At 42.3% G+C, this 25,111-nt stretch overlaps 1 protein-coding gene across 2 annotated transcripts in view; it reads left to right on the top strand.

Annotated features, from left to right (window-relative positions):
• Positions 1-25,111, top strand: part of PPARGC1A (PPARG coactivator 1 alpha) — a 367,614-nt gene that overhangs the window by 288,281 nt on the left and 54,222 nt on the right. Inside the window, exons 1-2 of one of the 2 annotated variants that reach the window (XM_075091756.1) lie at positions 15,575-15,749; positions 20,823-21,002. In XM_075091756.1, coding sequence (XP_074947857.1) covers positions 15,702-15,749; positions 20,823-21,002 — 228 coding nt within the window. In that variant the 5' untranslated portion in view covers positions 15,575-15,701. Of the gene's footprint in view, positions 1-15,574; positions 15,750-20,822; positions 21,003-25,111 lie in introns of those variants that run through there. The other variant, XM_075091755.1, reaches the window with a different exon arrangement.

Here is a 25,111-nt window from a genome sequence, read left to right on the forward strand (position 1 = left end):
GAATGCATTTTTCTGAAATGGTAAGGGGAATGAAAATAATTTGCTTTCAAAAAAAGTTTTCTCATAACATACAGTACCAATATGCAGCAGGATTTGGAGGCCTGAGCTGTATTGTTGTTCTTTTATTGTTGAATAGTTTTTTCTCCTCATACCTGCAAATCTGAACTCAAATCTTGGCTTAAATCCTTCATGTGTGTTTTCATGTGTGGTTTTGTAAGCATTGTTTTCCTTAACTTCCATTGATGTAAATGGTTAAATAACTGAGGGAACTGGAATCATCGAGTATTACTCCTGTTCATCAGATAATTGGCGCTTTGCAGGCCTAATATGCAATATGTTGATTAGTGCTTTAGTTATATTAAGGAGTTTGTTTTTACCGTACGCCAAATCTCCTGTAGATTAGTCTCCTGTATGCAGTCCATTAAATGTCTTGGATGAGGTTTCCAGAGTGATGTCAACCTTGCCTCTACTTGGGAAGTCGGTCCTGCAGAAAATCATGATACAATATATGCATGCAATGCCTGTCATCTCAAGTGAAACTCTAGGGACCTCCAGAGTTCAAAACACAAGCTTCTGGTGTTGGCTCTGAAGTGCCAAAGCTCCCTGGGTGGTCTCAAACAGAGTCGCCTCCTTCTGTAAGCTGTGCATAGAGACTGCTCCACAAGATAACGTTGTTCAGCGGATCGCCGCACATCTCTGATGGCATCCGTATGTGTCGTTTCGTACCTTGTATGCTGAAGTGTTCTTGCCTCTGCTGTGCAGTGAGTTGTATGAAAGAACGTATGCAGGTGTTGGCCCAGAGGGATGCATGAATATAAATGGAGTCTGTATTTTCAAAAGTGGTCCATTGTCTTGGGGATTAATCAGAAACTTGATCATCCGGTTATTGCCTGCAACTGCCTACCTCGTGAATACACCAAGTATTCCATGTCTAGTGGTATGGGTTTGTGTTCTTTAAGGTGATGGTTTTGGAGGGGATTATCTTTTTTTCTGTTTACTTTATTAAGCCAATTAGAAATGTCCAAGACTAGGAGGTGTTTTTCCAGGTCTTATGATCCCATTAGTTAAACAACGGAGGGATAAGTGAAGAAGGAAAACAGACTACAGAATAAGTTGTTTAAATAAAATACAGTAACTAACTTCTGATCTGGTATAATCTTGCTGAGCAGCCTGATTATTGACTACGCAGCCGGTTCTGCTGATAGAACCAACATAAATTTGTCTTTGGTGCTTTTTTACTGATGCTAATGCCAAAGAACCAGAGGAGCTCTAGGAAGGGAGAGCTGGATTCAATTCTGGTTCATGAATCACATATTGAATTGTCAGGAAAGGAACAAATTCTGCCCCAATTGCCACTATAACTATGATAGGTTGTACTCGTGTGTCTCAGGGCAGAATATTGTCTGAAATGAAATAGATGAGGTCAAAATCTGTTTTCATTCATCACAGAGAAGGCAGTGAAGCTGTAGAGGCAAATGTGACAGCAAAATATTGTCAGCAAGGCCATTCCTCTTGCCAGCAATGCATCATGGCAAAAAGAAGGCTGTTTGATTTTCAACCTCCATGATGTGTTGGTTGGGTTGATAAAAAAAATAATCTTTCTGTAAGCAGGCAAATTGAACTGAAAGTAAGACATAGTGATTGACACTGGCTTGCAAGACACTGTTTATATACAGCCTTTTTGCATGGAAACAACCCCATCCGGGAGGCATTTTGTTTTTGCTGGAGAAAGTATTAATTGATTTTTTTAAACTTATATTTTTAGAGTATTACAAAAGGGAGACCAGGAATGTGATTCCAGGAATAATCTCCTTTTATTCCATCGTATATTCTGCAGCCCATTCCATAAAGATGACAATAATAAAAAAGCAAGGGGTGCAATATGAGAAGCAACTTTCTGTTAGGGCGGATGGCTTTATAGAATAGATACTGAAGCAGCAAAGAACTGAAAGTGGTTTCTGAGAAGTGTTGACCTCCTTTCGTGCCACTTACTGTGAATTAAAGCTGTGAGTGAGAACTAGTTTGGGCATGTGGTACAGCACTTACAGCAACTGCTGCCAAGGAACAAGATTTGTGTTTCTAAGGAAATGCAACAAAAGAAAATGGTTTAAGAGGCAGTGGCTGTCACTGTGTAAAAAAAGTATCTACGTACAGACAGGAAAGAAAGGCCGAATTGGGTTATTCTGCACGCAGGTTAGTGTATGTGTGAATTCTTGTAACGTGAGATTCCAAATCAAACGACTGTGGATTGTGCAGGGTTTAGCATATCTCACACTGTTGGAGTTTACAAAGTCGAGCTAGCTAAAGTCGTGACCTGCTCTGTGCCTGTGATTGACTGTTGTTTGTCATTCTTGCAGGCATTATTAGTAACAGTGACCTGCTGTAGGAAAGGGATACATTTAGAGCAAGGAAACTGGGGTTTGTGGCTTCTTGGAACGCCTTTCTTAGCAAACCAAAAGGCAAAAATCTTCAGCATTTCTAAACCAAGGCTGCCAAACAGTATCACTTACCACTACCTTTAGGGTTATAAATATCTTAGGACGTGACATCTACTCACTGATTTGTAGCAAAGATGTTATGAGAATTGTTCATGCACTGAAGTTTCATTAAGGGATGAAAACCGTAGCAAAACACCGAGGAAAAAATATTGCTATATTTACACAGTGTCTTAACTCCTTTTTTTCCCCCTCCCGGGTTGGAAAGGGAACCACCTGTCTCCTTTGCTGATGTCAGACTGCTCCCTGGAGACACGGTGCTATTAGAAAGCACATGATACTGTACATATTTACACCAAGCCCGTATCTGATTGAGATTGGGCTACGAGACCTGTGAGTTCACAAGTTTCTTCATCATACTCTCATGCATTAAACATGTGTTTGAACTCTGGCTTGAAAGCCGTGTGATATTATGATAGACGTATTTATGTAATAGTTAAATGAATGCTCATGCGCTCTCCAGTTCCTTTTCCATGCAAATGCAGAGGAAATTGAATATTATAATATTTCAGTGAGATGTCCTCAATAACAAATTACTGTTTAAAATAACCAATATTTGTATGTATATCAATTGCCTAGCAGTTATTTTTGTCTGCTATTTGCATGATATGGAAAAGACTTTCTCTAGCAAACGTTTTAAGCTACTTGGTGCTGCTTGCCTTTTGGAATGATCACAAGGGTGCACATTTAGGGACGTATTTTCCATCTGTTTTTTTGAAGCTGGCAAAGCACATAATTTGGAATAGAAAAGAAGTTTGAAAGTAGCCAGATTTCAACTGGTATGTGTTTGAGCCATTCTAGGAATTCTTATTCTATAGCAGTTGGTAAAAGTGAAGGACTATATGGTGCCCTTGGATGCAATATACAGGCAGTGCTCAAGGCCAGCAGGAGCCCTATGAGAATGGCCAGGGGCACATTGGGGCCCCTGAGAGCCTTACTGCTCTGTTACCGATGCAGAACCTGAAATAATCAGGAGGGCTCTGTGAACCCCAGCTGTTCGACGTGGTTCTGGGATGTACAGGCTTGTTTGAGGTGGGTCAGGGTCCTTTTTCAAAGTCCTGGGCTTGTGCATCTCCTCATACAGCCTTGAAGGATGTGCCTGCTGGAGTGACCCACTGAGTCTTCTGTGTCCTGTAGTGGTGGGCATGGACCTCCTAGTGCAACCAGGCTGCGGGCTTGCTCAAACGTCCCTGTGACTTTTGCAGAACATGGGATCTTTGTAAGCCAAAGTCAAGCTTTGCTACAGCTCTGTGACCCGTGTACGGCTTGAGGCCTGAGCTTTCATGCAGAGCAGCACGGGCATAAGGCTGCTTCTTTTCAGAGTGGGGATCTTCCCCTGGTGAGCCACAGCTCACCCACACTCCCTCTGCTCATCCAGAAGTATTGCCTTAACTCCTCACACCAGCTCACCCTTTTCATGGGACTGCTTGTTGCACATGGTGAATAAGGATGACAGCATCAGGCCCTGTTGCTCTGGCAGTGGTTGGATCAAGCTGGGTGTGGTTCAGTGCAATCATTTCTCATAGGTGGTCATTCTGAAAGCACCAAAATACTTGGGGACACTAGTTCTTCTCCATCAATGGGACTGCAAGCAGCTTTGAGAAAAAGGCTCCAAGAAATGTGAACTGCCCGTGAACCTTGCTACAAAACCTCTCTTAACTATGGAGAGTAGAGCAGATTTTGACACTTTGAGTTAGGAGTGTGCCTGGGGTCTCAGGTTGCCCAGATTAAGCCCTGGAAAAAGAACTGCATTTCTTTTTGCCATGATCTGAAGTAGGATGGCCACACCACAGCTGTTGAGCTGCTTATGTCTCCTGAGCAGTTCAAGTGCAGTTCTTGGGCTGTGGAGACGTGTTTTTACTCACAATGGGATTTTCTTTTGGCTGGGGGCTGGTACGTCCCAGTGGAAAAACCATACCTGTGGGTGTTGCTGAAGACAGCACTGCTGCGATGTAGCTTAATGCCAGTGTGTGCCCAACTCACGGTGGTACAGAGGGATCTATCAGCATCTCATGTTCCAAGATCATCTTCCTCTCGTTTTTTTTTAGGATAAGCGATATATTTAGTGTCATTCTTGGCTGTATGTTATGGATTTTTTTAAATGGAGATTGAAGGGTAAGTTAAAACTGGCCATCCCTATCTTAGAGACAGAGAAGTTACAGTTAGAATTGAATTCTTGGGTCATCTGTTTCATTCTCATGTGCTAGCACCATTATATTTTTTTTGTATACTAAACCACACAGTATTGTAATATATGATTGATATTAATTAGGTTTCTGCAAAGTACTGCACTCCTTAACTTGAACTGAACCAGAAATAAATATATTGCCATATATTAACATTTTATTAGCTGAGAAGAAGAACAGGATGAAGGCACCTATGTGAAATCCAAAGTATGAGCTTCAGATTGAATTAATGCCAGCAGCGCCTTGAGATTAATTTGGTTACTATGGGTACAGAATAAGAAATAGTATACCATAATGTAACTATGTTTACTGATTCATTTCTGGCATTAAAAACTAAAACCACATTATATATGCAACAACAGTCTTTTCTTCCTTGGAAGAAGAAGGTGGGTACATTTTCATAATTAAAGTGAATGTTGCCCTCTGAAAAGTGCCAGTACTCTACTGGAAGAAGAGCTGCTGTTCTTTTACAGGATCTGCCCCATCACAAGCAGCAGAGCTGCAGTATACCAAAAGAGACCTAAAAAACAGAGAAAATACTACCACCCCAGGAAGCTTCCGATCTTCTACATCTTCTCATTAAATCTCTCTTGTAACACAATAACATCTGTTTCATGTACTGTTCAACTGTATTGGTCAAATGACAGTTTTCTATCCTCGTGCCACTTCATATCTCATCAGTATGTAGGAGAGGGAGCAAGTTTTGCATCTTAAGATGTTGAAAGCTGGGTAATAATAAAATAATGCAATGGAAATACCATATATTCAGAATGCGATTATTTTAAGGGGTTTCAGTTTTGACATGGCTAGATTAAGTATGAAGCTTTTTGGTTTTTATACTTGCTGTCAAGAATGTTGTTAAATACTGATACCACCTCCTAAGAGAACAACTTTTAAATACCAAAATGAAAAGGATAAGCATTAAATATTTTGGTAGATATATTGTGCCATAATGTCTACTGCCTTGTTCTTAATACAAAGCACAGTAGGGCTTAATTAAAAAGTGATTGTACGATCTATCACAAACCTGCATTAGGGATATGGATGCCAAGAAAATTAAGTTGAATAGGTGGTGATAATGAAATCGATATTTTATTGAATAGTTTTTATTCCTGTGCCTTTGTTTGCCTAGTCTTGCGTCCCCGTCAGCAGGTAAGACATTTTCCATCCAAAACTCTTTGAAAGGAATCATTTTGTCTGTTGCTGCTTTGTTGTGTTGTTAGATCAGTGTAAGATATTTTGTTCATTTTTTGACAGAGTAAAATGCCTTGATAAACTTTTGAGTCTGTTGGAGCAGAGCATGACAGTAAACAAAGAAAAACAAGTCCTTTCAAGCTTGCTCCTGCTAGCAGTAGCTAGCTAACAACCGGTACAAGGGTGATTTTCTATTTTGTGTAAGCAAGAGTCACAATCACTCAAAGCCTTCAGGGCAGGCCCACAACCTGGTTTAGTACAGATTTCTCCTGTTCCAGCTCCTAGTGTGGCTTCAGGAGCTGCTAAGCAGAGTGTTTAGCAGTAGAGGACATGGAAATATATTCACTGAAGCGTAATACCCAGTGAAGAATATATACAATAGAAGTAAGTGTTTGTACAGCCTGGGCCAAAACCACCCTTGTTATAACTTCATCAACTTAAATGCTATTGATTTTTCAGGTACCACTGACGTGAAGTTGCTGGGATTGTGCTTGGGATGAATTTGACCTGTGCTGTTAAGGCCAACCAGAATCACAATTTAGAAAGTGCAATGCAAAGAAATAGTTACCGTGTATTCTGCTGTCTTGTAATTCTACACCAGTCATTCGGAGTTCAGTGCACTGTTGGAAAGTCTCGTCTTCAAATGGGTAGAAGTGTGTCTGCAAGCGCTGTAGCAAACAATAAGACAAAAGAGCTTATTGTTCCCCTTCATATTTTTAAGAGTGGTATGTTGAAAACCAGACAGCTTACTTTTTCTGAGCAGAGCTGCTGGGTCAGCCAGCACAGCCTTATTTTCACATCCTCACTTACTAGGTTCAATGTTACTGGTGTCCTTTTTGTGGTGAACTCAAACAGCCAACAGGGGAAGGCTGGTTTTGATGATCTTGCCGCATGTCCTGAATGAACACGTATCACACAGTGCAATGCGCTGCACATTGTGACTTGCAGCTCATCTCGCGCCTGGGTGCGACGTGCAACGTGGGATAATGTGCTAGAGGAGAAGACAGGCACAGCACAAGGCTCTGAAAGCCATGAGAGGCACTGAAAGCTTGCGTTTCTGGTATGCAGCAGTATAGATATTTGAAAGGTTAGGTTTGGTCTATTTTTAGGTAGCCATCACATTGGGACTGATCTAAAAATGAAGGTGATATAAAAATTGTACGTGCCTCTCCTGATTTTTCAGAGATTTTTGACAAAATGCATAAAAAAGGCTGTTCTCTAAATCAGAGAGATTTTTTTCTGAAGTAAAGCTGTGCCTCTTACTTAGAAGAGGAGTCTTTATATTCTTGATTAAAATGCCAGTGCTGTCCATTTCACTCCAAGATCAGCATTTTCAGATTTTAGCAAAGTTGAAGAAATATGACTTCCCCACTTATTGTTTTGGAAGATTTATTCACTTGTGTAAATGAATTTTAAAAAATTGGCAAGGCCTTTTATCTCGTATAAAATAAATCTGAAGATAAATGATCTTTTCCGCTAACATCACCTATCATTAAAGTAGCTAAATGAAAATCAAAATGTGTTGCTATTTAGTGCCTGCTCGCCTTTTCACGGGAGATGAAATTGAGCATGTTTACTGGGCAGGAATTGTCAGCGATGCCTCGATTTATAGCATTGTCCAGGATACGAATTACCAACCACCGTGAGTTTCCCTCGCTCTCCCTGGAAGATGGTAGTTCTGTCTCCCCAAAGTGTATGTCTCCAGCCATGTACGCTCCTACCCTGCCTTAAAGAAAACCTGCAAACAATGTAAAATTGTGTTGCATTGAACTGAAGCACAAACATTTTTCCGTGCCTTTGTAAACAGGAGTGCATGAGAGAATGAAACAGCTGGAGGTCTACCTCCAGAAAACCCCTGGGGATGTGTCACACTCATTTCTCCAGTCTATGCAATCTTGGTTTAATAAATTGGTAATAATATTATGATGTAGTGCTCTTTGGTGTTGGTTTGCTGTTTTTTCAGAGGGTTTTTTTTGCGTAGCAACTTGCAACATAAATTAAAATAATCTTCTGTTCAGACAGTTTCCTATTTTCACTTGGTTCTTTGTTCCTCAGAGAGGAAGAGGGAGCCTGTAATGGGCAAAAGGGAAAGGTGCACTCCAGTGAAGTCTCTATTTCAGTGCAAATCCTACATGGTCCTTTCAGTGCTTTTGGTTAAATGCATTGCCCTGGCTTGCTGTTCTGCATGTGGAGTTCAACAGAGCAGAGGTGACAAATAATGTTTCAATTAAACATTATTTGTTAAATTTGTTAAATTAAATGTTATGTCAGATTGTTGGGGACTTTTATGACAATAGAGAGCCATTAGGGACAAACAGGAAAGTAGGAAGCTTGTCTGATCTGTTCATTGGCATGAAGTAATGAAAGTATGGTCATAGCTCTTTCTGGGAGGAGGTACAAATCTTCAGTGGTACCCACTTCTAAAATAATTATGAGACTAACCAGTGCCTCAGGGCAGAGGATGTTCAGCAAATACTAAATTTCTTGGGAACCAAGATATCCAAAATGGTTATAGCTGATGCAATCTCAGCGCTTCATCCCTGTTCCATTCACAAGGGAAAGCTGGGGAAGCCTGAGTAGTACGAAAAAAAAAAAAGGTGGAAATGTGTGGAGGAGTTTCTGCTTTGAACTGTCTTGGTCCCATCTTCTGTGATAAGGTCTGACTCAAAGCCTGCCTAAATCCTTTTAAAAATTCCCATTCCCTTCCAAAGGATTTAGAGCAGTCCCCCTTCCAGCCACTTTTACTTTCTGTATTTTCTTTTACAGGTATGCAGGCAAGTGATTTGGGTAGAATAACATAAAATAATGTAAAATAAAAGAGTAACTCAGCGCAAACCTTTCTATGGCTAGCAGTTCTCCCATTCCATCTCTGTACTAGTTTGTTTGCCCCTGAGTCAAAGGTGGAAGTTCTGACAAATTTCTCGTCAAAAGCATCACTGGAGGAGGGTCAGCCTCCACAGGTTTACAGCTGCACTTGGTACAGTTAATAACCCCTGGGCTAAATGCTTATCTTCCTTTATTTCAGTTATCTGAATTGGGGATGGAGGGAGGATGACATCTCTTGCCATTTGTGCAACTTTTTTAGATTAATATTGCAGCTCCAAGAAAAATGAATAATTGGACTTATGAGCAGAGAGTGGAACCGCAAAACCCATAGGGATTCCTCTAGCACTAGTCACTAGTTTGCATATTGCAAGTTAACTGCAATTCATGAAGGGTTCTGGATAAAAATAACTTCAGGGATCAGTTTTGGCTGGCAGGAACTACTAGTTAAGAGGTCAGGGGAAGCTGATCCTTCAGGAGCCTTGTCTGTGTAAGACTGTGTTGGCTGTTGTGGTGAGGGGACCCCATCTCCTCTTGGGCTGTCCTTGGCTGCCTCGGGAAAATGGGGTGCAGGGGCTATGGGCAGCAGGGGAGGGGGACATTTGCTGCGTTCCAGAACCGTCAGAGGCCAAGCAGTGAGTGCTGGCTGCTGTAAACGTGAAGCTCTGCCACCCACCGACAGCAGTCTCCGCAGGAGCTCGCCCTCCTCCGCAGCCAGGCATAACCCTATAAAGGGCAACTTGGTGCATAAGCAGATTAAAAAAAAAAAAAAACAACCAACCCAGAACAAAACACCTCCAGTTCTTCTGTGTGATATCTTCGTTTTATTTTGTTTGCCTAAAATTGTAGCAGAGCAAATCTGCGGCCTGTGTTACTAAAATCTGATCAGATGACTACAGTTCAGAATTATTTCCACATTATACTTTGTTTTAATATGAAAAATGCCAAGAGCTAGGCCCAAGAAAAAAGGCTGACTCAGTTCCACTGAGCTCTGTCTGAAGAAAGTCTTATTTGAAGATGAGAGATGTGTTGGTAAGGCTGTCTGTCATCTCTAGTTTATTAAAAAAAATTGCTAGGAGGCACTAAAGCTGTCCACTGCCTTTCCCTCTGTTCCTTCACTCAAAGGTGCTTCATTCACATCGACTTTACCATAGTGGTTTTGTGTAAAACAAGATTTGATTTTAGAGTATTTAAAGGTTGCTGTTCTCTCCAGTGCTGCGCTGCAGACTTGTGTGTGCTCCACTGCAGTTGCCTTCCCAGCCATTTTAGAGAGCAGATAGGCTATGGTATGGAAATACGGGATTTTTTTCTTCCACTAGCTTCCGCGAGCCTGGGCATGGATCTGGCGGGGAGTGTGCTCTCTTGCTGTGGCAGCCCGGGCATCACGGCTTCCCTCCAAGCTGGGAGGTCCTGGCTTGATGGCTGAATGGCCAGGTGGCAAAGCAAGCCCCCAGCGCAGTGTGACAGCGGGTGGCAGGCTCAGCGAGGGATGGTAGCTTTGGAACCACCTTGGCTTCCACCACATTGCTTACGGTTGTATCAAGGAATCTTTTCTCTACCCTAAGATATCAAATCCATGGTGGTTGTTCCTGGGATCATCCTCTTCAGATTGCTCTCAGAAAAAGTCGGTAAAAACTAGATCGGCATTAGCGATAACTAGATCGGCATTAGCGATAACTAGATTGGTATTAATGATGAACGAGTCGGGGAAACAAAGGCTCCAGGGTAATTCTTTAGGTGCCCCAGGGAAGATGGTGCAAGGTGGATGGCACTAGGGGTAATGGGTGGGGTTTTCCAGGGACCTGCAGAGAGTTAAAAATACAAAGTGTATCCCTGAAGCTTCCCAGGCTCTACCCTTTGTGGTTGAAGCTGGAGAAGACAATTGCCCGTCCCCAGGGTGGGGGAGAGCATTCCAGTGAGGCTGGGAGGGGGGAGAGGAAGGGCACAGCTTCTGAGCGGGGGGAATGCCCCCAGATGCTGAACAGGAATGCCAGAAGCCATTCCCTGGCTGATAATGTCAGACGTGAGCAGGTTTTGGTTGTGTGGAACAATAAGGGGGAAAAAAGAAATTTATTATTTCTTTTGTTCCAAGGAAATATCAGCAGTGCGGTGAGTAAAGGACAGATGATGAAGATCCGCAACGGTCTGCGATTTTGATGTGGTCCTGCTGCTCTGCCAATGTGCAAGAAGTTGCAGAACAGGAGTGCGTCTCTTTGGCTTGCCTGGGCATCTGCGCTCAAACAGCACCACAGCCTCCCCTGGAAATGGATGGGTTTACATGGCTCCGTTTCTCAAACATATAGGGGCAATAAATTTAAATGTAGATGCTCTTTTGCAGATTAGTCTCTCTGTGAAACAGTAACACCCGAGGGAAAGACATTGTTCATGCTGCTTTTAACAGGCCTGGCAAGCTGGGTTTTCCTGCAAGTCATAGCAAACATGGGTCCTGGAGAACGTACGCTCTAAATGTTGGGGGAAACAAGTGACGAATGTGGCTTTTATGTAATTGGCTGGAGTGGATTTGCTATTCTTGTTTTAATAATGAGTAAGTGAAATATGCTTGTGAAGAGGGAGATGTTCAGAGAGGTATGAGAAAATTAGGGAAGATTTCTTGTAGTGGATACCTGTGCTCCTGCTTCACTTAGGCACTCCTGGAAGATTTTACTACAAGCACCGAGTTACAAAGAGTTGCATGCCTGCAAGCCTGGTTAACACTGATAATCAGCTAATCTGCACTAATAGTGAATATTCACAGTCAGGTCTATTCACATGCGAACAAGCAAGTGATTTCCCCTGACATTCAGTGCTGTTTATTTGAGCCCTCAGTCTGTGGAGGCAGATGTGGCAAAATCCAGCCCGGTGTCAGTAATGTCAGTAACGCATCGCTGTTCGGAGAAAGTTATTTTGGACTCTCTAATACCCAGCTCCTCAGGCAGCAGCCTGTGGCCCAGAGCTGGGCCAGGAATTAATTTGGCCCAGATCTCTTGAGTTTTTCAGAGAGCTGGTACAGAGCACCATCATGGTTTTCCTCTCTTAAAAACCCAAAAATCTCAGTTCATAACTGCCCTAGCAAAATTGGAGAGGGCACACTGCTTTATTTCATTGTACAATTACTGCACCAATGAACCCAGAAGTTCAAGGATTTTGACTCACTGGCTTATGCTATTGAGGGTGTATTCTGGGTAGGATGAAATAAGGGAAAGACGCTGAGAAGGAAAAAAAAAATCAGCAAACAAATAAGAAGTGGAACAGAAAGAATGGACTGGAAAACAAATACAGGACTGTGCAAAAATAAGAGTAAAGATGCACAGAAGGAAGATTTCTAATAAAAAATTAATAAGGTACATATACTTTATATAGAACACCGTGCACGCCTAACAGACCTTTGGAGTGCAGTTTGCTCTTTTATATACAGCATTGGCTGATCTTCTGCTGTAAGGCCATTCACTCTTGGAGGGTTGAGCGGAAGGAGTTGAACAGGTGTGAGAACTGGTTTGCAAACCTCAGCTTGCTGAAACTCCACCACTGTTTTTATGTACAAGTTTGGTTGTCCTTACTCCACTGGAAAAGTAGCAAAGTTTGCTGAGAATAACATAGTCTTGGGAGCAAGGAAAGAAGTTCTTTCTTCCACGGTGCCATGATGAAGGGACTAAGTTTTGGATTCCAAAATCACAGGGGCTCCAAAATCAGTAGCTCCTCTGAGAAATCTAAATTACAGGGAATAAAAACATGACCATAGTTAGAGAATGTGGGTGAAAGGAGAGGAGGAAGACATAAAATGAATGCTGAATCCAGGAAAGGGTCAAGGACAGAGGGCTTGGAGGCTTCAGTCTTTGAATTTGTTGCAGGCAGCCGTATCTTCCAGTCCTGTTAAAAAATGTATCAGGATTTGGGAATTTGTGCCCAAATGCTGTTGGAAGGCTTGCCAGAACTTTCTTGAATTATGGCCCTTGAAGAAGAAAAGGCAAAAATTGGGAATTGCTGAGACTAGGTATAGAGTAACCTGAAAACTGGAAACACGGCGACTGGGGAGGTGGTCTGATGACAGACATTTTGGCAGGGCAGATTGGGTCAAACGACCGCAGACTTTACCAGCTAAAAGAGGGTTTTTCTTTGTATGTGTTTGTTATGGAACCAAATAAAGTGTGTGTGCTCAGATATTGCCTCAGGAAAGATGTTTGTGCAATTCTTTCCTGTTGTCAAAACACAAGGGGAGAGCATTGCTAAAGCTACTAGAGAATGTTCAGAAGACAAGGTTTCCTTTGAGGAGAGCAGATTAGGTGCTGGCCGGGTTTCACAGGCTTCATTTACATATGCCGAGGCTGCACTGTTTCCAAACTACACCAGCACTGCAACTGCCTTCCTTGCTTTTCTCCTCTTACAGGCACTATGCTGGAAAAGCCACATTAAAACATGTGAAAAACACATTAAAATGTGAAAAAAGTGAGTAAATTTATGCTATGACTGGGGTTAGACACTTCAATTTTTAAAAATGAAATCCTTCCCAAACAATGGGGAACCCTTGTTGAGACCTCGCAGTCTTTTGTAGTTGGAATCGTGCTTGGCATCCCTTCCAGGTAACGCTGGAACTGCCAGCAAAGTTCAAGCCGTAACGTGGACAGGGCCATAGGAAAGCTCTGGGGGACTCCGTTGTTATTACCTATTGCTTGCACTGTCTACAGCGCACTAAGAAAGTTCTCCAATCTCTAACGCTTGTATGGTGAGAGCACCACTAAGGTCACAGTTTATATTTATCAGTTAACTTGCTAATTTGAAGGGAAAGCAGTGAAGTGGAAATGTAGAAAATAGAAACAACATGAGCAGGTCAAAATATCCAAAACAGTAATATGAAATGTTCCAGTGTAAATACATTTCTATAAAAGGTGTGAATGAAACTTCAAAAAAACCAGATGATGGATTCGGCACAGTCAATGAACACAATTATAAGTAGGTATTGAAGGAGAATATTCCACCAGCCGTGGATCCACAGATAATAATAAGAACTGACTCCACTCCAGGCAGGCAGGTGCCCAGCATTATTTCACAGTTGACTGTTCGGGGGGTAGAGGTACTCACCTTTGCCCCAGATCTTAATAATTTACGGCAGTTTTATCGTTAAATCAGCATATAATTGGGAAGGAAATTAGGTTTTATTCATCGTGAGAGCGAAGCAATACCGTTAATTTAATCATTCTTAGGAAAGGCTTTCTGTAGTCATTCGGTATTTTGCTGTGGTTTTTTTTAATTAAGTAAAGTAAAAACAATGCCATTTTTGTCATCTGTGCTTGGTGAAAATATGACAGTGTGATGTGATTTGCAACTTAAGCACAAGCCGGGAAAACTGCATTTTATCAGGACTGGCAATAATGAATTACAAGGGAACACAAATACGCTAAGAAAATATCTGAGACCTCCTACCATTTCTGAAGTTTCCCATGTCTGCGGGAAAAAGGCTTTTTCAAGAATTGTACTTCTTTTTTATTTATTTTTTTCTCTCAGCAAAATCGCCGTAGCCTAGTATAATAATTGAATTCATTTAGTCTTTAGAATACTCAAGTTTGCAAATAACAATGAAAATGAATATTTTATGACAAGGAGGATGATCAATTATAGTTTTGTGACTTTGACTGGTAGCCCAGCGTGACGGAGCCAGCGCTTACATCTCGTGAGACTTTTTGCACCCAGCTATTTAAAAAACCTGCAACTTAAGACAATAAGCAGGCAGGTGGGGATAATTAAACAAGACCTTTATTTGTTTGTTTCCCCCCTGTTGTGGGCAATGTTTTGCTGTTCAGTTTGGTACCTGGAGTTTGTTGTGTATGCAGCGCGAAGGGCATCATAAACCAGTTGCACCTGCAGCAGCCCCTATTGTCTGGGAAAGGCTTTGACAAGGAGACGCTTCTGTTAACAGCATGCCTGGGTTTTCACGGGACAAGACGGTTCTGTTTGTTTGTTTTCAGCGCGAAAACGCTGGGTCCGGGTCAGAGGGGCTGGTGCACGGTGTTTATTCAGAAATGCACCCTGAGCCACCGGTGTTTATATGAAAAAGCAGGGAGGGGGGGTCTGAGCAGTTTATGAGCAGGACTGTGGCAGTTGCCTATAACGACCTTAGTTCCTCGGGGGAGTACATTGAGACAGGGAAATTATTAAAGAGCAGCTGAGAAATACTGTAGTCTAGCTGGGAACAGGGTCAGACTCCCTCTTGTAGCAGGTGAGATGATAACTGTATGAATGTTTTTTATAGATGCTTACTCCATTCCTGGGAAATGCGGGGCTGGCGGGGGAGGGGGCGTTGCTGATGCATTTGGTGTGGAAAAACTAACCTGAGTTGCAGTTATTGATGAGAAACGGTTAACCTAACCAAAATACTTGGTGAGATGCAAAATCCCCAAGTTAAAAAAAAATTTCGAAGGTGTTGTAACTTTTGCTGAACTCTGGGATAGCCTCTCCAAAGAAAGCAGCGCTGGGGAGCCAGTGCGGGCGCTGCAAAGGTTAGGCTTGGGCTATTTAGAGCACACAGGCTGTAGCTTGGCTTGGAGTTACTTCACTTTTTCTTTATAATAAACACAGCTCTGCCTGTTGTTTGCTTGGGGGAGAGGGGAGAAAGGAAGCATGCCAAGAAATTAAAAAAGATGGGGCGAGATGCGAGCTATTCTACGGCCGGAGCAGAGTTTCGGGGGTGTGGTGTGGAAATCTGCTTTGAATCACAGCGTGGTGCCGCGGCCACTGAGGTCTGAGCGGGTTTTGCAAAGATTTACTTCACTTCAGGCTGGGTCTGCCCCTGGGTGACGTCACGGGCTGGAGCAGCGGCACCAGAAGGCTGGATGAGTGACAGCCCAGCCTACTTTTTAATAGCTTTGTCATGTGACAGGGAACAGTAGTAAGACAGGTGCCTTCGGTTCACTCTCAGAGAGGGTCTCGTTGCCTGCATGAGTGTCTGCTGCCTGCCTGCCTGGCTCTGGACCGTAGTTTGCCAGCTTTCCTGCCGTCGCTCCGCAGCTGGATGGCGTGGGACATGTGCAACCACGACTCTGTATGGAGTGATCTTGAGGTGAGGGGTGCGCAGCGTGGGCGGCGCGTGGGGTGCAGGCGTTCGGCGGGGACAGTGGGCTTGTCAGGGAACCGGCAGGACGGCCGAGGCGGCATACTTTGCAAACAAGTCCGAATCTTATCTTAACTCCAGTAAGTTTGCTATTTTAAGGTTTCTCTGCGATGCCTTGAGCAAATCAAAGCTGAGCTCCTGTCATCAGTATCTCCTGCAGTTGGAAACTATTTTCATGTGCCTCTGGCTCGCTTTCCCGTCATATGCAATATTTATGCTCTAAGATATTGATATGAATCTGTGTCTGAAGTCTTTCCAGTGGCGTTTAGTGGCCTGGTTGGAAAAATGCCATGTTTATTTAGAATAAGATTAACATTTAACAAAAAAAAAAAAAAAAAAAAAAAAGTTAAAATTAACCAATGGCTTCATATTTTAATTGCTTGTTTCACTGTGCTCTGTCGAAGGTTTTTTCCTTGTTTGTCAGCTGCAGAATTCAAACACGCACACAAGAATGAATACCCTGTTGTTTGGCTTTAGATGCTTTTAAAAGAGATTTCTGGAAGGAGACGTTTCCCTGCTTCTTGTGGTATTGGAATAATGATGCTGTAGCTAATGTCCCATAGAGCAGGGTTCTCAGTCAATCCGAGTAGTCCAACAAATGGTTAAGTCTCACTGTACAGCAGAGACAACAGGATGAACCATGAGAATAGAGTTTATGCAGGACTGTGTGAACTGCTGCTGCTGCTGCTGCTGCTGCCGCGCCGCTGCTGCTTGTGTAAAAATAGACGGCAATACATCAAATCCACAGCTTCTGCTGGCTACAATTCATAAAGGGAAAAAAAAAAAGGCAAGCAGCTCCCTGGTAATCTCTGGAGTATAAAGTGAGGTTTGAGGATTTCTGCATGTTTGCATTCGGCAAAATGGAGCATTACCTCAAAGTTCGGGCAACTTGCGAAGCAAGGCAAACTTTCTTTGGACCCCATGGAGAGGAATCCCAAATACAGACCTGCTCAAAGGAACTAACCCTCTGGCTGCGAGCTTGGAATAAGCGCTTAAAATGCTCCCCTCGGGCAACGGGGGAGGGGAAAACAGGTTACAGGCGATGCTTTTTAAATAACATGTTCATGCTGTAAAGAGCTACCATCTAAAGGAAAAACGTACCGTGTTCTCCAGTATATTTTTCCTATCTGGTGGAGCATGTGTGCAGATTCTCAAGTCTTTTTGTCATGTTTTAAATACTTGCAGCTTGCCATTGTATCTGCTGATTTCTGTTTGCATATTGTAATTGCTCTTATCTTGTTTTGATTTCTTGGTAAAGTGGAATAGATATGGATAATTCATATGTCCTGTAGCTATTATGAGTCAAGGCTGTAAGTGGATGACTTTCTGGCTCCAAAGTCCTAATTGTTTCTGAGTAGCTGGAGTATCCTGTGGGTTGTTGTCTGGCTTGTAGCATGGGTCTCAGCTGCCGTCGCTTCATTTTTCCATCATGTATTATTCCTAATGCTGCTAGGAGCTGATTGAGGAACCAGCTTATATGGAAATACTGAAGATTTATTTTAATCACTAGAGTTCCTGCAGTAATTTCAAGCTAGTAACAGAACAGATAATTTATGTCAATTACTTTTCCATAGTGCAGAAAGAAAAAAAGAACGGAAAAAAAAAAGGTTTGATCTTAATATTAATTGTGTGGTGGATGGATTAACTGTGGGTAGGATTTTACCAACGTGCTCCTGCATTGCACTTCCTGTAGCAATACAGGCGTCTGCGTGCTGCCTTGGCTCGGGGGATCACCTTTACTGATCTAAAATATCGCAGGCGGCAGGTACTGGAGGCAGCTTTCATTTTTTGAATCATTAATGCTTGCTGTCGACGTAAGATGTATTATATTCTCGCTCACATAATGACAGGACAGCGTGTTGCTTAATAAAGGCCTGCATCACTGTAGCTGATCAGCGTCCCCAGTGCTTCACAGTTTAATGAAGGTGATGTACAGTAAGGTTGCAAAGATTGATAGAGAGAATCCACATGACACACATTCTGTCAAGTCTCTCTTTCTTTCCTGACTTCATCCCCTTGGCTGTTTCAAAAACTTGTTAAAAATAAAACGCAGATTATTTTTTCATTAATATAATTAATATGGCACAAGTCCAGTCTCCTCTTTTTTTTTTTTTTTTTTTCCATATTTACCTTCAAAGGCACAAAAACGTCCAAAAGGTTAATGGAGAATTATACTTAATTATAATGATTCATTATCGTCAGTGCAGTTAAGCTAATTTATTGTTTGCGCCTGAAATAAGAGAAAAAAAAGCCTGTTGGAGTGAAATAACGCACAGTAATTAGCCTTTTGTGTTTAGTTGCTGCTTTATACTCCTAAATGTTACTATAAAATTAAGGCTATAGTTATAGAATAACTATCATATCAAATAACGGCGGGAAGACAGTAAAATGTATGCTAGCAATGCAGCTGCACCTGTTACAGATGTATAGGCAAACAGTAAATATCAGCGTGTCAGATGAGGACAGTTTTAGGACTTGGAGTGTTAAATCTGGCATCATCCAAAGGCCAAATATAAATTAATAACAGGAACACTTGCTACTAATGTGTCTCAGATTAGAAGCATAATGTCATATTCAGAAACATTGATTTTATTATCATGTCAACACTGGCAAGAGCATATATACTTCATTTCAGCAATTACATTTTTTAGGTGACATTGCAGTCACTGTAGGCAAATGAAAGCTGCAAAGAGCAGGATTTTTTTTTTTTAATACAATTGTTTATGTTGCTTCAAAAGCCCATCGTAGGAACTTAAAAATGCAGATTACTAAGAGTAAACATGTTTAAGTAGGTGGTTCACAGAGTGAAGCTATTTTTACAAACGAAAGCAGTAACAGATCAGCAGGATACTTCAGAAGTCTACAGCATCAGTTATAAGCTACTGACCTCCACAACACAAACCTGAGAATGATGCTGAGAATCTACCTTTTCAGTCAAAAACTCGATTATCCTTTAATGAGATCAGAGATTTCGGCCAAGCATCAAAAAAGGTCATCTCTGCATTATAAGATTGCTGCTGGAAGGTTGTGTCTCGCACTAAAGAAGAGGGAACTCTTTAATTTTTTTCTTTAGGTTTTTTTTTTCCCTATGACCAAAATAATGGTAAAAAATTGTGTGCGGTGAAAATCACTTAAGTGAGGTTTTGACTTCTTAAAGTTCTGCAGCCCCTTAAATAATAGGAAGGAAAGCAACTGCTATTTCAGAGCCTCATTTTGCAGCCTCTCAGCCCCCTTGCCCCTTGGCCTATTCCATGATTATCTCATACTGTCCTGGTAGAAGTAGAAGTTGTCTGGTAAATTATAGCTCGCACCAGCTGCACCGAGTCTTTGTGCCAACGGACAGAAGCTTTGCTCGTGGCTGCGCTGCTGCATCCAGCCCGCGCACTGCAGACGCACCGAGGTTCCCAGGGACAAAACCTCAATGAAATGCACCTTCAGCAGCGCTCGCTTGCATTATTGTAAAAGGCGGTCCTTGTGAGAGTGACATAACCGGTATTGAGCAATTCACATCAATGGACACTGTGTTAGTGCCCTCCAGATCTGTTTTTGGAAAGGGGCACTTTTCTGGGTTGACTTCAGTCCAAATAGAAGTTGGGAAATCATTCAAACCACCCAGTCAACTGGCGGGAGACGAGAAGGACCTGCTGTTGGCCATCCATAACACAACGCTAGAAATACTCAGGATGGAAGCCCTTAGACTCAGTTGACTTTAAATGGCTTTTAACCATTCAGCACCTGGTGCCTTTGCAGTTTTATGTGTGCTTTGCAGTGTACCCATATCAAAGAGGATGTTTGGAGATGAGTTGCAAGGGGACATGGTACAATGCAGGAAGAATTGCTTCACTGAGCGGCATTGACGTATGGGACTCCACTATTTGCCAAGCTGTTACTACATGTTTTCCATAATTAGGAAATGGTTTTGGTGGATACTCTACCATTTCAATTACCATGCTAAAGTGGATGCATGTTATTAATTTTTTTTCTTGCTTAGTAGGTCAGTCAATACCCTATCTAGCTTCATACTAGATATAAAAGGACACTTATTCCTGGTTTGTTTGTATTTATCACTACTCTCTTTGTAAGTCATGGAGACAAAAACATTTTGCACTGCTGAAGAGGACCTATGCAGACTAGACTGTTTGCTCCCTCAACCAAAATGTTTCACAGACCCTCTACATTAGGATTATTGAATCAGAGGCTGCCAGAGGAGGAAAATCCATTTGGTTCCCTCACTGCAGCCGCTATCTGGGAACATTTAGGAAGCTGACTGGGACAATATACGTGTTCACACCAAGCAGGTGGAAGGCTGTATGAACTAACCATGCCTGTCACCCAAAGGTGAATATAGGGATATTTCTGAATGCACTTTGGTTGCCAGGACCCTGACGTGTAACTGGGTGGCTGTGCTCTGTGCATCATTGAGTGCATCAGGGAAAGGGCACAGCAGCATCACTGACCTGTACTTTTTTATGCCCATATGGTAGCCACCATCATGACTGACCTCCAGAATTATGGTAAGGATCTGTAGAAGTGAAAGTGTGACTGTCTCCAGCTTGAGCTAGCCTCCAGGGCTGAAGGCTGTAACAGGCTGTGCCTCTTTAACCTGAATGCGTCAGGAAATGCGTGACAGACCTTGCCCAGAGGTATTCATCTGTAACTTCTACCTGCACTGGTTTGCTCTGAAGCAGGAGAATAAGGCCATGCTTTGGCCTCTGCTGTTGGATTTAATAAAGCTTTGAACACAATTGTTATCAAATAGTATAGGGAGGAGGAAAGTTGTTGCCCCTGGACAGAGATGAGAGAGAAGGCAGCTTATGCCCTCCTGCTTCCCCCTCTCCCTTGCATACCTGTGTAGAGCTAACAGTGATGTAATGCTTAGTGGTTTTTTTTCCCAGAAAACAAAGTCAATTCTAGTGACCCTGTGCCATAGCTTAATCGAGGCATAATTCTTATCACATGATATTAAAGTTAATAGATTCCTGGTAATTAATGAAACTATTTGTGTGTTGCTGTTTCCTGCAGTGTGCTGCTCTGGTTGGCGAAGACCAGCCTCTTTGCCCAGATCTCCCAGAACTTGACCTCTCCGAACTAGATGTGAACGACCTAGATGCAGACAGCTTTCTGGGGGGACTCAAGTGGTACAGTGACCAGTCAGAGATCATCTCCAATCAGTACAACAATGAACCCACCAATATATTCGAGGTAAGGCAAAGTGATGCAAGTGCATGTTGCAAAGTCCTTGCTTGCTTTCTCTTCTTTTTTTTTTTGTTTTGTTTTGTTTTGTTTTGTTTTGTTGTTGTTGTTGTTTTTTTTAGCCTGGTGGACAACAGTTTTACTATTTTTCCCGTTAAGAGACAGCAAAAGTGGTGATGTGTATTATGGGTTCTGACTGGCACCTCTAATCCTCATGATCAAAACCGGGCCTGCAATCTGGACAAAGGAGGGGGAAAAGTCTTGAAAGAAATTAAATAGAACTTTGGATTTTTTAAAAGGAAGTTACTAAAGAGAGCCTAGAGCGCACTGCCCTGTGGTGTCATGGCGAGGTGTAGCACAGTCATCAGCTACAAAGAAAAACAAGACAAAATGTGTTTGCTGTCTTCCACTTGCATTCCCCAGCAAGAAGCAGCGTGCAGCACAACAGCTAGCTGATGGGTAGCTGGAGCTGGGGCATTTCTAGTAAAAGGTTTTTACCACTCAGAGCGTTACTGTGCAAGGCATTCTGCACACATATTGAGAGGTCCTCACAGTTAATGTATAGGGAGGAAAAAGGGTGGATGTGGCAGAGGAGGCAGTGAGGGCTGTCAGTAGCTCAGGAGCCAGCACATTGCGTGGGATGTTTCATATATCTCTCGATGGAGAGCAGTCTTAAAGTAAGAGCTGAAGGGTGGTAGGAGAGATTTAAATGTTTTCTTCAAAATACTGCCTTGAGGATCAGGGTGTACGAGGGGAGGGTTATGGTCTCTTTGTCTCTGGTCTTCTTTCTTCTGTATCGTAAAGCCTTTGTGATTCTCCATCCCATGGTTATGGGGCAGCCGTGCTGCTTGTGAACCCTAACCTCCTTCCCTCTTTGATGATAGGAAATGCCATAGATCATCCACTGACTGGGAAATTGGACAATAAATTGATTAGCTGGCAGGAAGACCTTGTGCAACAGCAAGCTACGGGTGCTGCCTCTCACCCGGCAGGTACCGCAGCTCCAGGAAGTAAGGCTGGCCCACTGGCTCAGAGAAGCCCCGAATTATCACGGTGGAGTTTAAAGGCTGGAAAAGATTAACTGAAAAGTATAGTAAAATGCTTACCTAAGGTGGCCTGAATGAGATTCTTCTTTTTTGTGTACACCTCTAAACCCACAGTGATGTCTCTGAGGCAGGTGAAGTTACTCTGGATTTATACCAGTGTAACTGGTAGCAGAAACTGGTCCTCTCTATTCAATTTCTACCATTTACACCCAAGTAACTTGGAATTAATTTTATTCAAATGAAAATGAAATTAGCCTTGAAAAGCCCTGTGCTTAGGCCCTCTTTTTTCATTAGCTGTATAATGTTCCATGCCTTGTTTTACAAAGTTTCTAAACCCCATCTTGTTCTTGAATTGCAGTTGTACCGCCTCAGCCAGGGTACAGTGTGTTGGAGTGCAGGTTTGGATGGTCAGTAGCAGGGAGGCAGGCAGGCAGGGGACACATTTGCAGCTAGCATGGTAGAGAGTGGCTTTGCCTTTTTTATAACCAAGGAGACGTATTTTTCCACATTCATCAAAAGCCAAATGCAGAGGCATTTTCCTTTTGAAAAAATCAGTTGAAGAAGCAGACTTCCAAAGCGTAAGTTCCAGATAAGTAATATAATTACGGATCTACCAACTCTAAGCACAGAAATTGTTCCAGTAAAACCAGTGGCACTTGACCACAGGCTCGTTCCTTCCCTATGTGTAACTGCCTGGCTGCATGGGTGGCCACAGCTGCCAAGTACAAAGTTGTCTCAGATGGGTAGTGACAATTCCCCTACATGCCTTGTATAGGAATTGTCACTTCCTAATGAGACAACACCCATCCTGAAAATCGAAGCATGTTGCAAACAGCAAGACAACCTGATGAGCTTGTACTTAACCTCACTGGGAGATACCTCACGCGTAACCTCTCACGGGAACGTTTGGGTGCGTCTGAGGATGAGCAGCCTCAGTGTGAAGAAAGAGGTGTTACGCAGCTGGAGGAATGCATCTAGGCAGCAACTAATAGGTTAGAAATAATAGTTTGGAAAAGAAATATGCTGCTTCTTTCCTAACAGGCAAATTCTGTTGTCCTCTTTGCAAACGCCTGGATTCCCTCACACGTACCAGCTTCAGCTGCAGCCTGATCGCTGTCTCTGACAGCACAGCTTGGCCAATACTTACCTGTAGGGATAAATGGTACTCTAATAGCATTTTGCAATACTGCAGTGCAAAATGAGACTATTTTCAGCTTTGTAGTGTGTTATACTTATATTTCTTGGTTGCTTGGCCTAGGAAGACGGGAATGAAACAGTTATTTTTCTCCTCCCATACATTAACCCTGTCCCCATTCTCCATCGTGCAGCTGGCTACCTTGCACTATTTCTCGCCTCTGCCGCTCTGTAATGTGACGACTGGGGGTGCTCAAGAACAGAAGAAGATGTCTTCTTCCTCCAGAGACTATCTCACATACTCTGCAAGGATCTATTTGTTTTAGCTGAGAGAATGGAAGTTTTATGCAGTTTCCCCGTTGGTAACCTCTAGATTTTTCCACATTGATCTGCACTGGCTTTTCTTTTTAAAGAAAATAATTTTTTTTCTTTTTTTTTTCTCATATCATCATGGGAGTAGTATGTTTTATCAAACTTACGCTACCAGATGAGGCCTTGTCATCCAAAAATAGAAATACAGTCTGTTTGAGGTGGAAAGGGAAGAACCACAATGGCAAAGGAATGTTGGGAAGTACTACAGCAGCGTTAATTGCACAAGCTGTATAGTGTTAATTGCCAAACCTAACCTTGAATGAAGCACACTCTCCTTTGAGGTATTAGTGCAGTACACGTGGCATTGTCTAGGTGAGGGCCGGTGTTCAAAAGACCATGACAGAGTTCCTGGTTGTCTGAAGATGGTGCATGTTTTTTCAGGAAGGCTTGTATTTCAGAAAGTGAATTTTCAGGCTTTCTGCAAATCCTGTTCCTGGAAGCTCATTTGAGCCAAGCACCCACAAGCAGTGCCACTGGGAGTCTCACGGTCTAGAAATTATTAATAGTTATGGTAGCAACCAGGAGCCAAGTGAGATAAAGGTCCAATTAGTCTAGATAGTATGTAACTGTTGAGTATAAATCCCTGCTCTTATCTGCTTAGGTGTGATGAGATTCTGGCCTTCACCCTAGTATTAAAACACTCCAGTATCTTCTAGATGCACCTAATTCATCCCTTCGTTATCCTATTCGCCTGCCAGTGTAACTGATACTAGTCCCGAATCAAGCCTGTACCGTCTGCCCCAGAGTGGAGGCTCTTCTTATCAATGTATGTACATATGCATATTATGAATTAGTTGATTTCTTTCTACTCACAGCTTGATCACTTCTGTTTTTCACCTAGTTTTCTTTGCCCGTATTTCTGACTACTGGATACATAAAATGCAGGAGTTCTTGCCCCTCAGGGCACTGTCTATTGACACAAGTTCATGCAAGTAAATAGTTAACAAGTCACCCAAGACAAGTTATTTAGATGGTTCACTGCATCATTCACTTTCATTATTTGCTTTTGTGAAGAACTAGACTTTAAAAAATGTATTTGTGAAAAATTGATCTGGCTACTTTTAGAAAATCAGAATGATTAGTTTTTTGTTCTCAAAGCCAATGCTATGTGAAAATGTGAACAATACAACTTAAGGTGCACGAGCGAGAAGGCTTTTTGTTCACAAAATCTGTTGTCCCCTGAGGCTTCTTCAAATATACCATACCCTATCGTGTAAGGTTAGTCATATTTAAAATTATTTGTGACCCATGCCTAGCATTATGGAGAGAGAAGACATCTATGGTGGATATATCTCTTTGTTGGCATCGCTTACAAATAACTCAACCGATGTTAAGAGAAAACACAGCCCATAGCTGGCAAATAACCTGTTAAAGTGTAATGAACTTCTGTAAAAACGTAAAGATTTGTAAGTGTGATAGTCTCATGCTTGGCAAAACACTTTTTTTAGCCTTTAAAAAGACTTCAGAGAGACCACATTGCTTGCCCTTGTGCAGATTCCATTTATTTACATAATTCGGTATTCCAGAAAGACGCTCAAGGTATTTGAGGACTTCATTTTTTAATTG

This window comes from Phalacrocorax aristotelis, chromosome 4, assembly GCF_949628215.1.
Source record: "Phalacrocorax aristotelis chromosome 4, bGulAri2.1, whole genome shotgun sequence".
In the NCBI taxonomy this organism is placed as follows: Eukaryota; Metazoa; Chordata; class Aves; order Suliformes; family Phalacrocoracidae; genus Phalacrocorax; species Phalacrocorax aristotelis.